The sequence below is a fragment of the Podarcis vaucheri genome (genome assembly GCF_965113315.1).
Source record: "Podarcis vaucheri genome assembly, chromosome: 15".
In the NCBI taxonomy this organism is placed as follows: domain Eukaryota; kingdom Metazoa; phylum Chordata; class Lepidosauria; order Squamata; family Lacertidae; genus Podarcis; species Podarcis vaucheri.
In genome coordinates this window covers 35712795-35736318 of record NC_138753.1, presented here as the reverse complement: position 1 = coordinate 35736318, position 23524 = coordinate 35712795, and the positions used below count along the sequence as shown (strand labels likewise).

The following is a 23524-nucleotide window of genomic DNA, read 5'->3' as shown; positions in this document are numbered from 1 at the left end:
AAGGTAAAGGTAAAGGTACCCCTGCCCGTACGGGCCAGTCTTGACAGACTCTGGGGTTGTGCGCTCATCTCACTCTAGAGGCCGGGGGCCAGCGCTGTCCGGAGACACTTCCGGGTCACGTGGCCAGCGTGACAAAGCTGCATCTGGCGAGCCAGCGCAGCACACGGAAATGCCGTTTACCTTCCCGCTGGTAAGCGGTACCTATTTATCTACTTGCACCCGGGGGTGCTTTCGAACTGCTAGGTTGGCAGGCGCTGGGACCGAGCAGCGGGAGCGCACCCCGCCGCGGGGATTCGAACCGCCGACCTTTCGATCGGCAAGCCCTAGGCGCTGAGGCTTTTACCCACAGCGCCACCCGCGTCCCTAATTCATTTGTAGTAGCACGTAAATATGTTTCCTCCCATGTGGTCAAAGCAGCATACATAATGTTCCCAGGAGGTCTCCCATCCAGGTACAGTTCAGACTCAAGACCTGCTTGGTTACTGCATTGTGTACCTTGACAACAGACCCAGGTAGAGAGGCACAGGAGCGGGATTAATCTTGGGAGCAATGGAAAGAAACTGCTGCACAGAAAAACTGGGTGCCTTCACCTTCATGAGAAGAGAGAATCTTCAGAATCTTCTTTCTCGCCTCTCAAAGAGAAACCGCACGTATTGTACAAGTAACACTTGAATTCTGGAGATGGAGGGGCAAGGACCATTAGTGCCAAGGCACTAGTAGCGCAATCCCCATTACTAGGTCAGACTGAGAAGCTGACTATTTAAAAGCAGTCTCCAATGTAATGTAGCAGTCTCCAAACTTTGGGGACACTTGCACACCTTTGGAGATGAACTGGAGAAACCCCACACCAAACCAAGCACACATGGCAATATATTATATTGGCTAAAACAGAACGCTTCTATCAAGTCTCATTTCAGCAAGGGGAGGAACGAGGGTGGGATCCTGTGGGCAAGTACCTGCTCTAATGTAATGTACTGCCCTTACCATGCCACAGAGATGATTCAAAGCACATTCCCACCTTTACTGACCAATATATTGCCCCCTCTTGTGTTTCTCCTTGGGGTGTTCTTTTTATAGTTATAGGAATATCTGTCCTAAGAATTGCTGATGACACAATGTTAAATTACAGGCACAAACCTGCAAACAGAATGATGACAATTATGTCAGAGCAACGGACTGGGGCTCAATGTATTTCTCATCTATTTTCTAGTTTTACAACTGAAATGCCCTTTTAGACTTCTTTGCCCAACTGTAATAACTGACACGAATGTGCAAGTCTAAGGCAGAGACAGGATGCTCCTACAACGTATACTTCTGTCTCAATTAAGAAGCACTGGGAACAGAAAAATAGATCAGTATCCTGAAGAAAAAGCAACTCAAGTATTCCAAGGGATTGGTCTACATAGCCCAAAGCTGAACAGCCCCCTGCAAATCTAAACCGATCAACTAATCACACAGGAAGGCCCAGGAGGATCTGGCAAGAATGAAGTAAATCTGTAATATCAGGCATTGACACCCTACCATATAGTGGTAGATGCTGTATCTGGTTCCTGCATATAATTCCGGAGCCAGGGATGGGAGCCTGTGGCTCACCCCCATGTGGGACTCCCACTTCTAACAGCCTTGGCCAATAGGGCCAATTTGTCTGGGATGATGGGAGTTGTAGTCCAGTACCACCAGAAAGGCTACAGGTTCCACACGAGCAATTCAGCAGTTTGAGGACCGTGATTCATTATTGCATGGATGATATGAGACAAGCCATTTTTGAACCATCAAGTGATAACTTTATCCATGTAGGTATAATCCATTAACCAGTACATACAGAAGTTAGGCCATATTTATTAAAATACAATCTTTAGTAAAAGCTTCCACATTAGAAAGAGGACAGGTAGAGAGGTGTGAGCACATGAGCCTAAGGGGCAAAACACTTTACAAATTAGCCTTGCTGTTTTACTTCTCGGGGTCAGTTTCTGAAGTTAATTTTCAGTTTAAAAAAATGACAAATGGGAACAGTTGTTCTCTCCCAAAGCAAGGAGGAATGGAAATCACTGTGGCTCACTATCCGGCCTCTTGTTAGGAGAGAACTCGTTAAGATCAAGCCCAGAAGACCATTAACAAAAAAATGGGCTTTACAGAAAAGACAGGCCTCAGATAGCAGAGATCCGAGGAAGAAGAAAAAAGAAATTAAGGCTGGTGATACACTGGCACCAAGCGGGGTGCTGCACTGGTTCTGCCAAGGCAGCCTGCATAATAATGTCGATTCAAGTTTGTGATTGGCCAAGGTGTGCGAGGGGCTCGGCTGCAGAGAGCAAGTAAGTGCAGACATAAACTGTCCCAAAACATCCACCACCAAGCCAACACAGGTCAACTATGATAACAAAAACTGAGTAAAACCCTGGGTCTCTCACTTGGCCCATTTCACCCCTGCCCTGGGCTTGGTGTAGGCTTTCTTATCAAGTAATAAATACATTGCAAAAATGGATTTGAAAGTTGACGTTGCTGTTGCCCATGAGGAAGCGGCACAGTCAAATATGTCACAAAAGCACAAAAAAGTGAACAGATTGCAAGTCACGAATTGCACTCATGCTCACGGTCCTTGTCGATAAGCCTCGGCTCTGCCCTAGTGGCATTCGCCCCCTTTGCTACAGCTTGTTGCACAGTAATGGGAGCAAGGAAGACCTCCATCCCATAACCGTTCATATGCCTCTCCGGAAAAGAGGGAAGCGTTATGGCAGTGATGTCACTTCAGTTACGAGACCTAGATCAGAAGATAGCTGTTTGTCGCTGTCCCAGACATATACACCCTCCCAGGATCTCCCTGATGTACAACAGCACAACGTAGCAGTTCCGTCCTGTTGACACCAAAGCTGCTATTCTCACGGCTCCTTCTCTAAGGCTTTTTTTTTTTTTTAAGTGATGCTTCTTCTCACCTGTGTGCAGACACACCCACCACAGTTGAGGTACAGAAAAGGCAAGATCAGGGTGGAACTCCAATTGCAGAATAGCATCCCTGCCTCCCAAGACAGAATGGTCCTAAGAGCTCAGGCACCACTGATAGAAAAGACAAGAGATTATTATCAACGTTTTCTGGTATTTAAACAAAACTAGCCAGCAGGGACAAACTCTCCAGTGGGGAGGATGTAGGTCCAGCCAAGAACATTACAAGACACCAAGACGCACAACTTCAGCGGCTAAAACACTTTACACCCAATATAGGACAGGTCAAACTACAGAACTCTGGCACAGCTCCTTGTGCAAAGCAGCAGGTGGGACTTCTGGGCAATGGCACAATGCCATTAACAAGGGCTGGTTTAATACCATGGCAGGGGCACTGCCTAACAGCAGCCATAACACAACACACTACCAGTGAAAGGGAGCTGCTGACTGTGAAAACAGCTTTTCCACATTATATGGAGAAGCATTGCAAAAGCAACAGAAGCCACTGACCAGAAAACTGACCAGTGTTATGGATAAGCCCTCTCCAAATAAGCTCTGAGATGAGACAGATTTCCAGTTTGTGATGCCATAACAAGCCTCCTTAAACATTTTTGTTTGACAAGTGGCAGTTAAGTGTTGGGAACGAAAATGAGCTGCTGCTTATCTCCTTGGCAAATGTAGTGACAAGATCAAAAGACTCTCCCAGGTTGAGTAAAAGGAAATAATTCCAAGCAGATTCTCAAGCCCAAGCTCACCCTGGGAACTTCTTTGCTCAGTCCCTTGGAGCTCCTCTGCTGAACGGGCTGCAGTCCTGCCTTGCTTCCACAACTACCGCGGGACATTTTAGCACACTGAGAAACTCATTGTCACCACTAGATGCAGTGTTGAGACTGACAAGCCAAGTCTTGGTCCTGGCTTGCAACCGTCAGGTGGTCAGACTGTTTTCTTAGTGTTACGTAAACATACAGCAACAGATACATAGAGAGTCCACATCTGCTTGCAGGTTTCAGAAAGAAGCAGGGCAGAAAGTCCCACATGGCGGCTATCCACCAGACTGCTAGATCAGGGAGCCCATTTGGTACCAATGGAAAAAAGTCAGTGTCTATCCTCAGCCTCATAGTACAAGCATCTTGAGGCCCAAGATGCCTTTTTTCAAGAGGAGAAAAAAAAGATTGTTTTAAATTCATGAACCACAACATCATATCCTTTTTCAGTGCATCCAGCCTGGCTGAGGTGGCTATATCCGGAAATAAGGAGTGCCATGGGAAGTCGTAGGAGTGCATCTTTTCACTGCTGTGTCCTGGAGCCCTGAATGCGAATGAAGTCCAGAGCAGGTGGCAGATTCCAGCCGAAGGGGTCACATGATCTCACAGCACGAGTTCTGCTTGCGGGCCTTAAGAGATGGTTTTAAAAAAAGGACACACACACATTGAGAGATTCCCACTTAAAAGGTTTTAGCAAGTCAAATCCTCAGAAGCTTCCTTGTACAGAATCTCCTCGTGTCAGTATCAGCTTAGTTTATGCATTTTATCTGTCAAGAATACTTATTATATTCCACCCTTCAGTTTTTAAAAAAATGTCCAGAGAGGTTCATATATAATAAAAAAACCTCAACAATTATAATCCAAAGAAGGCAAGAGCACATCTGGAAGGCCTCAAGCAAGAAAGCATCCTCCCCAGTCTCCATCCGCTTGAGGGTGGGTGGGAGTTAGTCAAGAGGGCTTCTCCCGATGTGGTAGGAAGTGGTCCATAACGTGCCTGGGTCCCAAGCAGTTTAGGGCTTAAAAAGTGACCACCACCACCATATTGCGGCCCCCCGGAATCACATGCATGGGGATTCCCAAAACCTCATCTATGTCTGGTTATTAAGGGAGGGATGTGGCTGGTTTATTAATCTGTCCTGATTTCCTAAGTACAAACACTCAGAAACCAGGAAAGGAATTCTGGAGAGATAGAAATGAAATCCCTAAGGACCATGATAGCTCCTGTCTCTGGAGTGGGGAGGAGAGATGTTCCAGAAGGGAAAAGGCTGGCATGGGAAGGAGCTGCAGGGTAGGCTCCTCACAATACCTGTACCAAGGAAAAGATACCTAAGAATAGGGCCAGAGGGCTGCATCCAATGTTAGTCCTAATCCAAGGAGACCCACTGAAATCAATTGACATGAGTAATTTATGTCTGTTTATTTCAATGGGTCTGTTATGAATAGGACTAGCACTGGCTACAAGCCAGAGGAAGCCAAGTGCTTATGTGGGCCGAACCAATATCAAGATGTCTGAGGCATGCAGTAATTGTCATTTAGGTCAGGATGATTTTTATTTCATGTTTCCATTTGCAATTCGCAAACTTTTTCAACAAGAAAAATCTTGTTAGTTCCACCCCCCACCTAAATTTCCTGTATTTAAGGGCTCTTTCCATTTCATCTCCAGCTAGGCAGATAATATAATCTAACTGTTCATGATAGACCAGGTTCCATTTCCAATGCAAATACCTGTACAAGAAAGCCATGATTCTCAGACAAAAACACTCATTTGCTGCCCACTCTTTCCCTTTCCCCCACTTATAGAACTGTTGGATGGTTGTCATTATTTTTATGAAATAAATGAAATTATTGCAGGAAATTCTGAATTTGATCACCACATTGTGGAAGGGAGAGACATCTGAAGCCACATTTTATTTTTTTAAGATAGAGAAAAGAGCAAGCCCAATTATTATCAATAGAGAATAGACCATTATCAATTATCTAGCATGTTAATGGAAGCCAAACCTCCCTCTTCCTAAGTGTATGGCAGCCTATTACAATGATCCAGCTGTGTGGATCTGCAAGGAGAATTATACTTTACTCAAGAGAATCTGTTGCTAGAGTCCTAAACATCACAATCCACAAGAGCTTTTCACAGATCCAGGACTAGCAAGAGATATGAGAATTACTTCACACTCTGCCAATTCCCCCCAGGAAGTACATGGTAGGTGTCTCACAACACTTGGCTCTAAGAACATACCACCCATGAACACTCTGCTGGAAAGACAGAGGAGAAGTCAGTGAGACAAGATAGTTGGGCCTCTGGCCACAATATACTTACAGTTTTGTAGAAGGCTTTTGACTGAGTTCCAAGAACTTCTGATTTGGACACCAAGTCATCCAGCTTCTCTCCTCTTTCTAACAAAGACTCCATGGTATTGTGCTAAGTGAGAAAAGACAAAGCTGAAAGATGGAGGCTGCGCGTGGTCAATAAATATTGCAAGCCCAGCTGCTCAAACTGCAGCAGAGGGTAAGTTTAAGAATTGGCAGAGCCACGGTCACAGAGCTCCCCACCCCTTCGTATTATAAAATAGTAATAAAATGAAATTCTGCTTTCTGGCTTGGAAGGTGCTTATAAAGTATTGTTGGTTTTTAAGGCAAGGTTCTTGGACTCTGCACACACCTGGCTCTCACACAGACTAACACTCCATTGCTGTCACCGCTGCAAGCATTTATTCGTCCCTTCCTCTCTCACCTTGGCCCCTGCCAAGAGGTGTGTAAATTCTAAACCCAAACTATTCTTAAAGGTGCATGCCTGCTTATACATATAAATAAAAGCTTTTGCGCCGTCTTCTTTCTTTATGTTTGGGGCAAGAATCTGTTTTGTGTCCCCTTCTTTTTCTATCAGCAGAGCTTGATGACATGGAGCTTTTTCAGTGGTGCCCCCTGCTCCTCAGTATTCTCTGCTCAGAGAGGCACACATGCTGACCTCACTGCTTGCTTTCAGCAAACCTCCCTCATCCTTAGAGCTCATTCCAGTTGCTGCTTTTTTATTGCAATTGGGTTAGCAATCTATTGTTTTAGTGTGGTGTATGTTTTATTCTTGGGTTCGTGGTTTTTTGTTTTGTATTTTCATTGTCACCTTCAGACTCTAATTCTAACAACTTACTTTTAAAATGTAAACAAAATTCTGCCTCACTCTTCAAGAGGGGTTTTTTTTTCTAATTGACTGTAGAAATAGAGGCTATTCAACTATTTAAGCATGTTCTCAGAAGAGTGGGGAAGCCAACTGTATTCAAAAAGTGTAGCAGGAACAATACTTATATTTTAATTTGTCCAACACTTACGCAGATGACTCTGTTTTCAGATGCTTAAGACTTAATGAACATTAATATTTAGGCTTAAGTTGCCCATAATCATTATCTAGGCTTGTTAAGTTTTTACACAAATCTGCAAATAAACAACATCTCAAAGTTTCAGCATTTAACCCAGAGAAGTAATTCTCTGCTTCCTAAGTGTAGCTGAGAAAGCAACACTGCTTTAAGATTTAATATATGTTAAATAGTTCCCTTCTTAGCTGCTTTAATATTCTGTCGAGATCTTAGAAGCTCAGTTTAACTCCCAGCCTCTGGCACATTGCTTGAGATGGGAATAGGAATCAGGATTCAAAACAGCCATACACTGAAGCATTTGCTCATCACCACAATCAGGACATCCCTAAATTGTGGGGGAGGTAGCAACTAAAGCATGATTGCAAAACAGGACAGTCAAGACAATTCTGTTCTGCCACACAAGAAACACTAGGGTCATTATAAGAGATTGACTCAGATATTAATGACATCATAAACAGAAGCAAAGGGTGTTCCTAGCTAAAGTAGTAGTCATGACCTAGTTCCATCTGACTGCATCACTGTTCTCAGCTTAGCTCATGGCTCCTCAACCAGCTTACAGAATCACAAGTGCCCGATTAAAAGACTGGTGCAGTAACTCACACACTGTACTAATGCTGAAGAGAGCATCCTTCAAAGAAGAAAGGGGAAAACTAAGGGTTTGTTTGTAGAGCTTTCACAGCTTTGTGGGACAACATATCCTAATAATGCTGTTGTAGTCTCTGAGGGACCAAGGTACAGCAAATTCTGTACTGTCCTTCATTTTCTAAGTGGTCATGAGAAAGTCACCAAGACATTGGACTACAACTTCCACCAGCTCCAGCCAGCGGGGCCAGTGGACGGGGATGATGGGACCTGAAGACCTACAATAGCTGGGAAGCACTGTGTTGAGGAGACTTGGATTAACACAACATGTGCCAATTCCACAAGATTTCTGTAAGAGGTTGCCCCTTACCAGAATGACTTTGGTCTCATCCAGCTCGGCTTGCACTTTTGTCATTGCGTCTGCATCACGAGGATTCTTAAAAAGGAACACATCACATTATTATAGAAGGTGATAGTTGAGAAACTGGAGATCATTATTAGGACATTAATTCCTTAATGAAATAATCAGAAAGTAGATTCTTCCAACTGTGCCAAGCTACATATATGACCCAAATAAAAAACTTCAACATTTTGGCACTGAAGATTTTGATAAAACAGTATTTCTTCCCTCTGCTAGAAATATTAAAAGTTCTTTGTACTCTTCCCAGAGATCAGCCTCTTCTCATATAACATAGTAAAAACTAGATTAAGTCATGCAATTAGGACTATGGCTGCTAGCATGCAATACATGTGATCAATAAAGACATGCTTCCCCCCACCTAAACACACCCACACCCAAACAAAAACAGAATAGTACTAAAACAAATAAACATTGAAAGGCAAGTTAAAATCATGCACCAGACAACATTAAAGCTTCTTTGCTTTAATTGTCTAGCCCAGTTCAGTCATACCTGGTATTTACTAAGGTAACCATCCAAAGCTGTGTAGTTTATTGTTGCCGGGGTTCCAGAGGGCCAGTCTATCCTATTAACTTGCCTGGAAAATTCATCCAGCACCTACAATACAAACTGACAATAAGAATTCAACTGCCCTCTCACTCATGAGAGCAACCTAGACCAAGATTCTCAAAGTTCCCCAATACCATAATTGCCAGTTGCAGACAAGTGACATCCAGTTTCTGTGTTCTCTACCGGAACACACACCTTCCTCAATAGGAAATGTTAATAAATACTCAAAGTAGTTCCAAGATCCAAAGTAAGTTCATGGTCAGTAACTAATCAAAACCAGTCTCTGATTTTATGCCCTTAACAAGGAGCACAGGTTGAGTTGAGTGCATCCAAGATAGTCCCATCTCTGAAACTAAACAGGTCTCCTTCCTTGTATTCACCAGGCTCAAACTACCTGGGAAGAAAGCAAATGATTTACCTTAAACAAACAAAATAAACAAAATAGTTGAACATCAAATGGCCCCAGAGCCAATCCCCTATTCTGGTATCACACCAATCACGAAAAGAAGACCAGTTTTATGTCTGGTCTGACCAACCATGGTTTGTAATTGGTTAGGTATATTTTCCAATAAACATAGATATATGGCAACCCCTCTGCCTCCAAAAGTTGCTGCACCATGGAGATTGGAGTTAACTTATGAAACCTAAATGGAAAAAGGAAGACAAGAATATCTAAACAGATTTTTCTGTTGTGTATTTGAAGCTCAAACCTTAGGAAGGGAAGGGCTGAAAGTTTTCAGCTGAATTGGGGAAGGGAGAGGGCAGTGAGGAGGAGGTCATTTTGACTAAATCAGGCATAGGCAAATTCAGCCCTCCAGATGTTTTGGGACTACAACTCCCATCATCCCTAGCTAACAGGACCAGTGGTCAGGGATGATGGCAGCTGTAGTGCCAAAACATCTGGAGGGCCGAGTTTGCCTAAGCCTGGCCTAAATCCTAGGCTGGAGTTCTAAACTATGGTTAGAGAAAACCATGCTTTGGTGTGATGCCCCAATTGAACTAATGTTTTACCTGTAATGGAGCCAAGCAATATTTATATGCAGAGTATTATGCATTGCCAGGTAACGTACAACAGCCTAGAAAATGTAGTATAAAATTTTGCACTACAACTACAGGACACCATCATATTAAAATCCAATCAGTGGTCCAAATAAAATTAACTCTCATAATAGAAGGCATTAAGTACCAGTAAAGCCCAAGGTAAATAAAGAAGGCTTTAGCATGTGCTGAAACTTTAAGAGCCTTAGCTCATACCTTATTTTGGGATGGGGGTAGGCCATTCCAAAGTGCCACCACAGGAAAGGCCCATAGTCCAGCTTCAAAACTTCTATTCTATGCTCTCTTGCAGCTCAACTGCAGAATCATAGGTCATCTTGGTTGAACCTGGTACTTACCTTATCCAACAAGGTAAAACAGACCCGGGATGGATACTCATTGTCTGCAATCAGCACTCCAGCCAATCCGTCATTCCGCACATAAACATGGCAGAGATACTCTGAAGTGAAGAGAAAGATGAACAACTCATGTTTCATCCCAATAAAGTTGCTTAGTGTCTGAATACTAGATAGATAACAATTTTATTTGGGGACATCTCTGTTTTAGCATGCAGATGTTGAACTTATCAACTCCAAGTCTTTGGTCAAGATTCACTTTGAAAGAATGAATGGAATTCCCCCACTGCAGGACTGAGGCAGCTTCCAAGCACAAGGAAGAATTGTGTTTGGGTAGCACTGAATAGCGCACAGCACAGGGAAAAAAATGCTTCATAGCACAGAGAATGTAGAACCCCCATTGGTAGCACTGTGAATAAAGCTTGAGAAAGGAATAATTCAAATTTTGAGAAAGGGATAATTCAAATCGTTGAGAGCAGATCAAAGGTCTACCCAGTCAAGCGCTCTGTTCGCACAATGGCCAGATACCTACAGGAAGTCCACAAGAGGGACATGAGTCCAACCACATTCTATCCGCTTATGAATGCCAGCAATTGGCATTCGGGGGCATTCTGTCTCCACCACATATTATACAGCCATCCTGAGTAGCAGCCATTGACAGATTTATCCTCCATAATTTTGTCTAAACCCTTTAAAAGTCATCCAACTTGGTAGCCAATGCTTTAATGCTTTCATAGTTTTGATTATGTGCTTCCTTTTGTCTTTTCCTTCCAACATTTGGCTTCATTGGGTGGCTCCAGGTTCTAATAGTATGAGAGGAGAAAAACATTTCTCTGTCCGCTTTCTCCACGCAATGCAAAATTTCATAAACACTGCATGCTTTTTTCTAAACAAAAAACTCATGATCCTTCAGCCCCATGATCATTCTGGTTGCCGTTCCCAACCCTACAATATGTTTTTTGAGGTGTGGCATCCAGAACGACATGCAATATTTCAAGTGCGGTCACACCATTGATTTGTATAATGGTATTTATTCATAATTTTATTTTCAACTCCCTTCCAATGATCCCCAATATGGAATTTGCCTTCTTCACAGCTGCCACACCCTGGGGTATCTAGTGCTGTACCAAAAATGCATTTTCCATGAACCAGGGGAAATAGAGGCAAAGGAATGCAGACCAAGGAGAGATGGTTTGCCCTTCTAAGTTCCAAGATTTCTCCTGCCTCCATTTTCTAAATAAAATTTTCAAACCGTGAGAAAAAAGTAATGAACGAAAAATATAAGAAACAGTAACTGACATAGACTTTTTCACTATTTCATAACAGGATATTGATAAATTATCTATACATATATGTAAATAAATGTATGTATGCATATTTAGATGTATAGAAACAAAGTACTGTAATGATTACCATGCAACAAAAGTTAATATCCTTAAATAGGGTTGGACAAAAAGAGAGTAAGAAAAAGAAAAGATGATACAAAACAGCAGTTGATCAAATTGCCCCTAATAATAAGCATCTTCGCAAAACATCCTGTACCTTATTGTTCCAGTAATAAATTTTTAAAACTCTGTGTGAACTGATAGGAGAGACAACAAAAGTCTTACTTGCCCATCAAAGCCATACCCATACTCACATGCACTACTCATCGGGGGACAGGGTGCACATGTTAATCTTTCTCCATCTATAGTTAATGGTGCGGCCATCAATAAATGGAATATTTCTGTCATGTGGGAGTACTATATCTTTCACATATCCTAAAAGGACAAGTATGGGGTCCCTAGATAACTCATATCCTATGATTTTTTGATAAACTATTTCAGCTATCCCATGTTTTTACCCTATCAGCACATATCTCAATATTCTCCAAATCTTTATTAGAATAAACTGCTGTGGCAAGCCAAAATTTGCTTGGATTTTTCTTTTTTCTTGAAGATACCATATTGTACACCACTCACTGAGACACTGAACTGCATAAATATAATCCAAGTCCTTTCTACTCCAGTGACAGTGATTATTGTTGAGGTGTATGTTGATAATTTGTCTTCCTCTAATTCATCAGCAGTGTCAACTATTAAATCATGCATTCAAATGGGCCTGTTTGATAAAACCATTTGAAACTAGGCAGCATCATGCCTCCCCACAAAGTGACTGATAAAATGTATTCACTACAACCTTTGCTTTTTACCTGCCCAAGCTTCTGGGATTTCACCACGTACTGTCACCTAATCATCAAGCTTTCACTGCAGCCAGGAGGGCTAGCTGTTTGCTCTGGCTTGAAAAACGTAGTAGGCTTGTGTGTTATAAGTTCTGGACTTTGACAGTCTTTCGTTTTATTTTTTTTAAGCAGTGCTTAAGTACATGGAAGCTCAAAGAATAGTACAAAAGAAGACTAAGCCAGAAGGAATCTCAGCACACTGAGGTGGAAGACACAGTAAAGATTATACAGCCATTTATTGACTATGATGGACAGAGTAAATCAGACCACATGAAGGAAAATTGTGGCCAACTCAGAGGCCAGAGTTTGTGCTCCCATTGGGAGTAATCCTGAAACGAAGGAGAGGCAGCTTGGTTGTCAGACAGGTTTCTGCAGCTCCTCAGCTAAACATCATTCAGTGTATGACTTGGTGGAGATTCAGTGTGGACTGCCCATCAGTTCCTGCTACAACCATTTGCTTCACGGGAATCACAATACTTAACAGCAAATACTAATATGTCCAGGATTACTCAAACTAATATAATGTGCAGTGGTTTTCTATACAAAAAATTAGCTTTTTTGGTAGAGCCCTCCAGGCAGACGCTTGAACATATGGAAGATTAAAAATGATTAACGATTTGGGAGCTGCCAAAATAACAATTCTCAAAGAGCTGGACAGAACTCTGAATTTGGATGCAATTAAATGAAGCGGTGTGATAAAAAAACAAAAACAGCTGAAAAAGTACAATATAGGGACAAATCTGCACCCCATAGAAAAAAAGTATGTTTTCTGACATGAATGAGGATCACATAACCAGAGTCAAAACGTGGAGGGAAAAATCGGATATGAAATTATGAAAAACATTGATGATGATGATGAGAGGCAGGACTATGATGTTGAAAGCGCTTTGGAATTCAGACCGTGGGAAGCCAAAACAAAAATTATTACAATTTGGAAGACAATTGGACTTTTTTATTTTAGTTTTTTATTTTCATTGGATTTGATTTGATATGTTAATTAGATGTTTTAATTGGAAAATTAATAAACGCTTAAAAAATGTGTAGAGGTGTGGCCATGTACACAGTAGCTCCACCCATGGGGTGTGTTTGGCATGCACATCATTCAGATGGAAACCTGAAATGTCTCTTGCTGTCCATTTTTACTGCCTCACCAAAGCAGGATTAAGTCATGTCATGTCATCCTGTAACTTAGATGGCAATGGCCAGCTCTGCAGGTGCTCATTGCTTATAAGGATATGAATTTAAACTATGCTTTAAAACCCAACCAACTTAGTCTGAGGGTAAAAAGAATTCAAGCAAGAGAACTGCAAAAACATTTATTCCCCTGAACAGCAGAGCCAACACACCGTTTTCTTTCTGCTAGAGAAACAGTAATCACGTGAAAGATGCATGCCTCAATTCCAACCTATGTATCTTTGCAAATTTGCATCCTTAACTCTTAGTGCAGCCTTCCCAAGCCTGACGTCCTTCAGTTGTTCTGGACTACAATTCTCAGCCAGCACAGTCATGCTGCGAGTTGTAAATGGCACCAAGTCCCAACATGATGGGAGATGTAGTCCAAAATATCTGGAGAATACCAGATAGGGGAAGGCTGTTTTAGTACAACCCAGACCTCTGTAAACTCTTACCTTGCTCCTTTACAGAAGCTCTGGTGCCAGGTTCTGAACGCTCTACTATCAGCTGACTTGTGAAGGTCATAAATTCCTGAACACTGAAAACAAAAGAGGCATGCCTCAATATTAGTTAGCAAAGCTCCCCAAGATTACCAAATGGATTACTTAAGAGCCATATATATCCCATAGAGGAATGTAACTTTACTAGCAGCTACAATGCAAATGAACTTACTGCAACACATCTGTTAATAGGAAAATAACCACAGGAAAAAACTACTATTTAAAATCGTTCTCCAAACAGACTCTAAAAGTGCAAGGTTTTATTAGTTTTTCAAAAGCAGCCTCCAAGTCTACAATTCATCAAAACTGCAAGTGTCAATAGATACATGTATCCATTCAACTAAAGCATTACTGTCAACTAATTTGGTCCCAGCCTCTGGCTATGAGCCATATGTATAACTACTGCCTAAACCATGTTGTAGCAAGACTAAACGCTTGCTCAAAGAAATACATGAGCAGAGACAAGATGGATTCTGAGTTGCTGCAGCAGTTCTCATTTCATGTTCCATGTAATTCTGATTAAAAATACAACTTTACTGAAATGGCTCTAATATTCAAGAGCCGAATTCTAAGCACTGTAAGATTAATGGCATGATATTTACCCGGGTACATACACTTAACTAGGGCTGGGCAATGTCAGCTTTTCAAAATTGCGATGTATCACCAGCCAAACATTGCGATCTGGGGATACATGGTGATGCTGAAACCTGGCCAAGCCAGGGCTGCTTGTTGCTGCCACCCAGCACTGGGAGTGGAGGGACTCACTCTGCTCCCAGTGCTTGGCAGAGGCATCAGGCAACCTTGCCCAGCTTTGCAAGGCACAGGGTGCAATCCACCCCAGTGCCTTGGGGAGAGGGGCCTCCTGATGCTGATGCTGCAGCTGAGCACTGGGCCCGGCGGCAGCATCAGGCAGCCTCAACACCATTCTGCAAGGATTAGGGGTGAAAGCCAACCCAGTGCCTCATGGAGTGGGGCTGCTTGATGCTGTCGCCTACTTCACTCAGGCAGCCAAGCTCCCTCTTTCTCCCACTCCGCCCCCACTGGCACAAGCTGGAGGTAGGGGGTCTGATCAGCTGAAAAGTGGGCTTCCTTAAACTGCCCACTTCTCAGCTGATCAAGACCACACCATCTCTGACTCATGCAGTATGAGGGCCAGAGGCGATGGCGGTTTCAGAAGGATATCATGGGTGGAATTGCCACGGCTCATGAGTCCTTCTACAAACTGGTGCCAACGGGACTCAGGAGCAGTGGTGATTTCACCCACGATATACTGTCCGGTGAAGATGCCATTGCAATCTAGCCATCATACTGATCCTGGGCAATTGATACATCACCCAGGCCTACACTTAACATCAATAAACTCCATTAATGGAACATCTGAACAGGTTAGGTGAGCACACTCAAAGCTGTTTATGTTAGACTTGCAAGTGAAAGGGCCAGCATTTTGAGAGCAAAGCACATCTGTTCAGATTGTCACAAGTATCAAACCTTTTTAACAAATAGTAAAATGCTTAATGAGAAGTAACATCCTTCTAAATAAGATCATAGGTGCTTAGACATCATAAGCTTTGTTGAGATAACAAAAAATGCACATATTTTTTGCCAACTCTCAAACCAGAATGGCTTCATTAGAATTCACTATCCTGAATTCCATTCAACAAAGCCAAAGAGGACACTACAGTACAAATTCAAGTCCTTGAAGAGGACAGAGAAGAGCATCAGAGGAAAGTACCCCAGTAGTCATTCTGAGGCATTGGAAACATACCTGGATCTCTGGAAAAAGCTAAATGACGACACATCATAGGCAGCTTTCAGTAAATGCACTTTGGGATCTCCTTTGTAAAGGACACTTAAACTGTAAAGCTTCATCCTTTTATTTACTTAAGCCTCTTTGATTCTCAACAACCTGAGCAAAGGAAGAAAAAGAAAAGCACAAAAATAAGGTAGGATAAAGTGAACACAGCAGCAGTAAGATGCAATACTATGAGGAATGGATGTCAACATGCGCTCCAGACTAGATTTCTATAGGCTCCAAACCTACTTCATTTACACACTGGGAAATGGAGCACAGGAAGACTGAAAGTTCACACAGCAACTCTATACACACTTACTGAGGAAGGCATGCTATACAATTACATCACTAGTCTGAGAAAACATTTATCACGGATAAACATATGAAAAACAGCAAGCACTCACTCATTATTTCAGAGATGCTCAAAGACCAAGGTTTCAATCAGGGGAAGTGAAACCTGTCACCACCAAATGTTGCTGAACATTTGAAAACATAAGCTGCAAGTCAACCAGAGGCTCAAACAGGAGTGCTGGGACTGTCTGAAAGCAAAAGCGCTTCCAAACAGTGCTGCACTGCGCTTTGAAGTTCCAAGAATTGGGATTTCAAAGCACTGCATCCCATGACATCACAACAACACTCGGTGACTGACAAGTGGGAAGACTGATCCACCCATCAAATATGGCCTACCGGGAGGTGGGGCGATAATGATCTGGCTCGCCAGCCAGAAAAGATGTCCCAACATAGTAAAGCAATCAATTTTCAAATGGTACCAAGGTACCAAGATTCCTTGCTGTTTTGCTGTATGGCTGCAATCTTACTGAAGTGCAAGACTCGTGGAACCAAGTGGGACTCACTTCTATGCTTAGGACAGCTACCCTCCTCTGAAAGCAAGACGGAAAGAGAAAAGACTATTTGGTCACAGACACTGGACAGTCACTGCCGGCAGAAAATGAGGGACTAGAGCCCTGGGATTCAAGTGGTGGGTCGGGTGTCAGGACCCACTAGTGGGTCGCTGTCTGATCCAAGGTGCAACAAGAACACAACCACCATGGAAACATATGGTCAGAGATGAACGCATATTTGGATTAGAAGTGGGCAGTGGTTGGGCAAATGCAGCCAGGTGGGTGGGGTATGTATGTATGTATGTAAATAAATAATAATTATTATCATTCCTGGGCATGAAAAGATACCTGGACTAGAAGGGCAAATGAGACAGGCGCCACAGCAAGGGTGGAGAACCCATGCCTACCTCCCGCTCTCTCTGTCCCACCAGCAATAACCCCTCCCCAAGCAACATCTGGAGAGCCTCAGAGCCCCCACCACTGGACTAAAGCCTAGTGGCAGGGCGCATGCGCTGCAGAGGCCTCCCACCCCCACCCCCGGTTCTGCCTCTAACCGAAGGCCTCAGGTGACGAGAAAGGCCCTTTCTCCGCCCTTTAAGAGCCTCTGGGGGAGCAAGCGGGGTAAACCGGAGGGGCGTCACCCGTGAGGCAGGATAAAGCGCCTCGCTGCGCCCCTGAGGGAGGGAGGGAGAGCCCAGCGCTAGGCCTGTCGCCTCAGCTTCTCGTACAGCGCCGAGCACACGGCCGGGCGAGGGGCAGCGATGGGCGGGAGGGCCCTCTCGCCCCCCGCCTGGGCCCTGCGAAGTCCCCCGCCGGCCACCCGCCTCCCTCTCTCCCTCCCTCAGCCGACGACGTCGACAGGTAAACGGCCAAGCGCGCGCCTCGCTCACCACACGGCGCGGGGAGCTCCGATTCTGCTCCGGGCGGCGCCCCCTCCCACGTCACGTCACGTCTCGCCTCCCAAGGCTCCCCGAGCGGCTCGGAGGCGAATGAACGAAGCGGAAGCTTTGGACGACCCGGATGTGGAGCCCGGAGGAAGCCGGAAGTGCCGGCGAGTCGCCATAGAGGTAGGAATATCTCAAGAGTGGCCCCAGTCTGTTGACATGGAGACAGGGTTGGGTTGGGGGTTTTTTGGGGGGCGGGGGGGCTTCCCCCTTTCCCTTTCTGTTTAATCGTCGGAAAGTTAAGTCAACGAGGCGGAGAGACAGTTTCCAACGCACTTCCTGGTAGCTTTTGGGGAACTGTCCTCCTCTCTGGGAAAGATGGTCTCTAGAGTGAACTCGGAAGCTGGTAGACCCAATGCGAATCTACCCGTTATAAGTTTTGTGGGGAGCGTCGCGGGAGCGCATTGGCCGTACTGCGCGTGCGTCAGAACTCGCTTTGACTCAAGGGGCTGCAGTCGCAATGGTTCAACTGGTGAGGCTTCCGGTTCGCTTTCGCAATCAGGCAAAATCCTCCATGTGCGGGGCAAGATCGGTGGTAAATATATAGGAACTGGTGCAATTTTAAAAAAAATAAAAGGAAATCGGCGTTTTTAAATAACCATGCCCACTTCACAGCCGCATTCACCCCACAATGATACAACAGAAGCTTGACAACGACAGAGGCATTTTCGCTTTTAAGGAAGCTGTGCACGCAGAAATTCAGCTGGTAGAAATGTAGTGCCGAGATAATATTTTCGTGTTGATTTTCTACCTGTGTGGAGTTAGGGCATAGCAGTGTACTTTTTATTATTTCGTTGTTGCAGTGCTCCACTTAACAAAACACGTAGGAAGAAAACGACATAGGATTTTTCAAAAACGAGGTTGTGACTTTTAAACGTCGTCCACTAGCTGTTTGTGTTGAATCTGTTCCGTGCACTCCCATATATGCCTACTCAAAAGTAAGCGTTGCTGGATTCCATAAGGCTTGTTCCAGATAGGTGAGTCTAGAAATATTGTCTGTGTTCTCTAAATGTAAACGCATACAAACACTAAAATGCAGGAATTTTTTTAAATGTTTTTTTTAAAAGCTATTAAACTGTGGACTTGCGACTGAGCTGCATTTAATAGTGGTTTAGCAATCAATCTCTCGTCCTAGGGAGCTCTGAGAAACGTGGCTCTGTGAAGAGAACAGGGGCCTCCTAACAAGCACCCTTAAAAAACTACAGTTCCCAGAATTCTTTGGCAGATGCTGACTGCTGGAATTGGTCTGGCTCAGGAGGTTCATAGCGGCAGCTGCGTGGACCTAGGCGATTTCCATTGATGCCACTCCTTCTGGACCAAAATACCTTTTTCCCCTTTTCCATTTGAGAACCCTAGAGCAACATTCCATGGCTGTGATGAGGGACTAAGCACATGCAGCGAGAACACAATTTAAAATGCTTTTATAAAAACTCTGGGGCTAGGCAGCATGGTGAATTCAACTTGCTTCAAGGAAAAGTAGCCTGTTGCAACTCTTTCATTTACTCTTCCATTCCACCTTTGCCTCTCCTAGGAAAGATTCTAACCACAACCAGAATTATAAGGCAAGCTGGGTTTTTTATCGACTTGTCAAGGAGTTTGCCCCACCCAGCTGAAGAGATTTGCCCACACCCTGCAGCCAATCAGCGGCATCCTCTTCCCGAGGCAGAGCTCAGCTGATGCTCCTTCTAGCAAGGAGATTTCCTTAGCATGACGTGGCAGTGGAAGGCGGACGGCCCTCTTTCCATCCCTCGCCTATGATTTCCTACGCATGTCTATAATGTTCCATTGTTTCCATTCGGACTTAGCTTTCTCCCGCCTGGGCTGAGAATTTCAGCCGCCCACCTTCTGAAATGCTTTGAGGAGGACCACTCAGGATCATTTCTCCATTTCACTTCCTAAAGTTCAAGGATGCCATTCATCCTGGATAATACAGGGTTGTCCCCTGTTTCAATGTGAAATGTTACATCTTGTATTGATACAGTTTGTTCTGTATTTCCGCCTCTCTGCCAAGTTAGGGAATGCATGTGTTTGAAAAGGTCTGTGAAAGGTTATGTATTTAAGCTCTGCTAGCAAAGCACAAACAGATTCACACATTCATTTGTATGTGTGTGCGACAAATTCCAGAGGGGCCGTCCCGTTAGGCTGCAATAGATTGTGCTTTGAAGTCACTTCACCACCAGATAAATAAATTAAAAAATCCCTGTCTCACCCTGGTCATTATTTTGCCACAACAAAGGTGGCAACCTTAAAATGTATTTATTATTATTATTTCATTTATGATTTTCAATTTTATACATTTCAATAATCTGACAATCATTTTAACATCTCAAAACTTGACTTCCTTCCCCCTCTTTCTCCGGGTCCTTAAATTTATTTTTAACATTTTCTGCATATCCAAATTAACTTAATTTGCTCATTTATTCATATATACTCTTATAAAATTGCAGGTTATTACAATAACCCTCCTAATGTTTTTATCTGTTTACAGTTTATTTGTAAATATTCAATAAACTATTTCCATTCTTTTGTAAAAAGTTTGTTATCTTGATTTCTTATTCTTCCGATAAGTTTCACCATTTCTGCCTGTTCCATAAGTTTTTGTATCCATTCTTATTTTGCTGGGACTACTTCTTCTTTCCATTTTTGGGCAAGTAACATTCTTGCCGCTGTAGTTGAAAGCAACCTTACAATGTAAACCCCTACAATAAGTGTGGGGCAAGACATTTACTCGGTGGGGAAGAGGCTGCAGCTCAGTGAAAGAGCATCTTTTTTTGTGTAGGTGACCCTAGGTCCTCAATATGAAATTTTACATATTGATCTGACATTAGAAGACAGACCTTTGAGTGCAGGCTTGTAGGAGTTCCTGTGATTGAACCACAGCATCTTTCTCTAGAAACCCAGGTGGGGAGCACCCCTATTCCTTACTTCTCTAGGCCAGGTGGGCCAATGAGGATGAGATATTCAGCAAGGAAATCCTTCTCTCTTAAAACTAAAGCACAACCAGTCTGTTTCGATGCCTACTAACAAGTACCAGCATGACAGCAATGAATCCCTTGCTCAGGTTGTTCACTGCCATGGTAAATATTCAGAATCAAAGTGATGGTGGGGATGCGGAAAACAGTTTCACCTTGGGAGAAGGAGACACTCTATCCTCTGACACTCCCATTTCTCATTGGTTTCTCCAGGCTGGATATGGAAGCACCTAAACCCCCCCCCCCACTTCTCCCTTTTTCTTTTTCTTTTTAAAAAACCAGCCTTTCATTCCTTGGAAATGGGTTGCTGTGAACCACCATCACTATGGGAGCAGAACAGGTTGCTAAGCCCTGCAGTGGAGTGGTTGCTGTAGCAGCTGCGAAGTGATAATGTGGCTGTTATGCCCATTCGAATTAAGCCCTATTCCCATGGTAGCAGTATTCCGCATGACAGCTTTAATGGCATGGGCAGGAGGGGATCTGGTGAGGTGGTAGTGCAACAGGATTTTCACCACCAGTCACCATGGCAATGCAGGGCTAGCCTTGAGACCCCAGGAAGCAGCCTGTGTGGACGCTGGGAAAAAAGAAAAAGGGAGAACGCCACCGGCTGAAAAAGTAAATAAACTGGATGTTGAGTGCAGAAGAGGAGCTGAATTGAGAGGAAGTCGGCGAGAGGCAACGGGATCTGCGCAACACTCCCATGCGCTGTTACCTGGGCGGAAGGGAAAACTCTCGTTACTGGAACAGGCCTCATTGCTTTGCCTTTGACAAGATGCAGGTTGGCAAAACGGATCCGCACAGGATGGATGTTCCTTCTCGATATACTACCAAGTGAAGCATAAAACAAGTCCAAGGCCAGGAACACCCCATTTCGGGCAGGGAGAAATCCAGACACCAAAGGTAAAGCGGAAGAGGAAGTTTTGTCACGTGCCGAGCAACTTCAAAAGGAGAGGAAGCAACCTTATACATGAAATAAACAAGCTAAGAAAGTGGAATATTCTCAACAGGAAGAACTGCCCTCTCTGCTAAGTTGTCCCAGCAAGAAAGGAGGAGGGAAGGCAAACTGGGCATTGGGCAACTTTGGACTTTGTTGGGGACTGGTCGGAGAGCAGCTGGTGCTGACAGCTGCCCCAATGCTGGATCACAGAACTAGGATGGACAGCTCCAAGAAGGGGAAGGTAATGTTTTACATTTGTCTTCTAGTTTGGGGGAATCTCCTTGGGTGGATGCGAATCCTGCATAGGTTTGGCTGCCCTGCAGAGCATAGTACCTATGTGATGGTTCCCCATGCTGATGATTGCAAAGTCACAACCCAGAAATCGCACATGGAGCAGAAATTCACTGGTGCAATTATCTTCTGCGATTTGCTGCTCCCCTGGTGTTGCTGCCCAGCAAGCACCCCTTCTTCATTTGCGGCAGCAGGCAAGATCCCCAAGGGGATCTTGCAGGCGGGAAAGAGGGTAGATTATGGGACCACAAAGGAAACAGGTGGGTGAAGCTGTTTGTTGCTTCTTTTTCTTCCTTGGGGGAATTTAAAGCCACACACATTCGCTGGAGTGCAACCTTGCAACCCTACCAATGGAGGGCTCCACTGGAGTAAACGAAGAGAGCCACCTTTAAAATGTAAAGTTCAGACTCCAGATCTCTTATCTCCCCGAGACTCGTTTACCTTTCTCCTTCACCCGTTTGCTAATTTTGCTGAAGCTTAAAAGTGTACAGGCCAATGTTCCAAGGGGAATTAACCTGATTTTGAGAGCCTCCATTTCTGGGTTTTGCAGCTAAAGTCAGTTTAAATGTTTTGCATAGGCACACTTGCAAGCCCAGAGCAGTTTGCAGAAAGTAAAAAACGCAATAGGTCAGTAACCGACGTGCATAATAAAAATCTTACCTATCGCTGCACCATAACACTAAGAGGTCAACAAAGAACAATTTATTTAAAAAAACATCAGTGTAAACGACCATCAAGCTTACCAATAGGTCAATTAGGAACACCCTAAAGTAGCCCCCAAACTGATGGCAACAGTACCTTCTCTTGCTTTTATCCCCAGACTCAAAAGGCCACCCCTCCTCCTCAGTTCAGCTGCTCCCTTACGAAAGCTCCCAGGGCAGGAGGGTGAAACACGGCAAGTAGAATCTGCTTCCCCGGATGTCAAAGACAGGGTGCCTCCAGAGTATCGCTATTTGTGTATGAGATTCAATCACATACCAGCAAATCCATCTTTCTCAATCTAAGTGGATTTGGTATCCTTGTGCTTACAAAACAATGAATTAAATCTATATAGTTTTTCTGTAAGGAAAGTGAAGGGGAAATGTGCTGGAAAGTGTGGCATGATGGTTGTGCAACATGCCATCATCTAACATCCCTGCAAACAAAGAAAGATTAATGTTCCTTAAATAGCTGATCTGGAAGTGACTGTGATCCCCTCCTCTCTCTCTATCACAGGTGGGGAAAACATTTGGCCATCCAAATGTTGCTGAACTGCAATTCCCATAAGCCCATGGACAGTGGCCAGCGATAATAGGAGCTGCAGTTCAGTGGCACCTGGAGGGCCAAAGGTTCCCTACACCTGCCCAGCTACCTTAAAGGCTTTGTCATTTTTAGGGCGTGTTTCTTGTGCAAGATGCATTATGTTTAGCCTATTTCATCTTCCCAACGGTCCTGTAATGTGCCCATTCTAAAAGTGGAAAAACTGAGCCTGACGGACAAGTGCAACCCTGAGTCTGTTTAGATCCCTGATTTAGATCAGGGATGCAGAATGTCTGGCCCTGCATGCGTTGTGGACCCCAAGTCCCACCACCCTTGACCATTAGCCATGATGGCTGGGGCTGATGGGAGTTGGACTCCAACAATATCTGGATGGCCTAAGGTCCCCCACCCCTGATATAGATAGCTATGTGCCTAAACCTTTTGTTTAGCAGGCTCAGGATATTACTGGGGAGCAGAAAAGTTCTTAAGTGGTTAGAAAAGATAACAAGAGTATCTGGATCCTTGAACTCGTGTTTCTAACAGTACACTGGTATCCTAATCCTCTGCATTTCTATGTAAGATCCCTTGAGATTTAAGGGATTT

General features: G+C 43.9%; 2 protein-coding genes and 1 long non-coding RNA gene across 8 annotated transcripts in view; 2 read left to right on the top strand and 1 right to left on the bottom strand.

Moving 5' to 3' along the window:
* Positions 1 to 1761: 1761 nt before the first annotated feature.
* YKT6 (YKT6 v-SNARE homolog) lies at positions 1762 to 17559 on the bottom strand. 3 transcript variants are annotated; one of them, XM_082200699.1, is made up of 8 exons: positions 17429 to 17559; positions 15670 to 15810; positions 13860 to 13942; positions 10014 to 10114; positions 8563 to 8667; positions 8022 to 8087; positions 6019 to 6120; positions 1762 to 4330 (listed from the first exon to the last, which is right to left on the bottom strand). In XM_082200699.1, exons 2-8 carry the CDS (start codon positions 15771 to 15773, stop codon positions 4295 to 4297), a joined length of 597 nt encoding a protein of 198 aa, XP_082056825.1. In that variant the 5' UTR covers positions 15774 to 15810; positions 17429 to 17559; the 3' UTR covers positions 1762 to 4294. The 3 variants fall into 3 exon arrangements, with proteins under 3 accessions (XP_082056825.1, XP_082056826.1, XP_082056827.1); XM_082200700.1 differs by lacking the exon at positions 17429 to 17559 and adding an exon at positions 17180 to 17373; XM_082200701.1 differs by lacking the exon at positions 17429 to 17559 and adding an exon at positions 16887 to 17021.
* The window catches only part of GCK (glucokinase), a 59848-nt gene continuing 53823 nt past the window's right edge, over positions 17500 to 23524 (top strand). For 2 of the 4 annotated variants that reach the window (XM_082200527.1, XM_082200526.1), the window contains exons 1-2: positions 17527 to 17605; positions 20737 to 21632. In XM_082200527.1, coding sequence (XP_082056653.1) covers positions 21588 to 21632 — 45 coding nt within the window. In that variant the 5' untranslated portion in view covers positions 17527 to 17605; positions 20737 to 21587. Of the gene's footprint in view, positions 17606 to 20736; positions 21633 to 23524 lie in introns of all 4 variants that reach the window. The other 2 variants (XM_082200524.1, XM_082200523.1) reach the window with 2 other exon arrangements.
* Positions 17657 to 19636, top strand: LOC309519675. The gene is made up of 2 exons (XR_014213959.1): positions 17657 to 18017; positions 19014 to 19636. It is a non-coding gene; the product is annotated as an uncharacterized lncRNA (long non-coding RNA).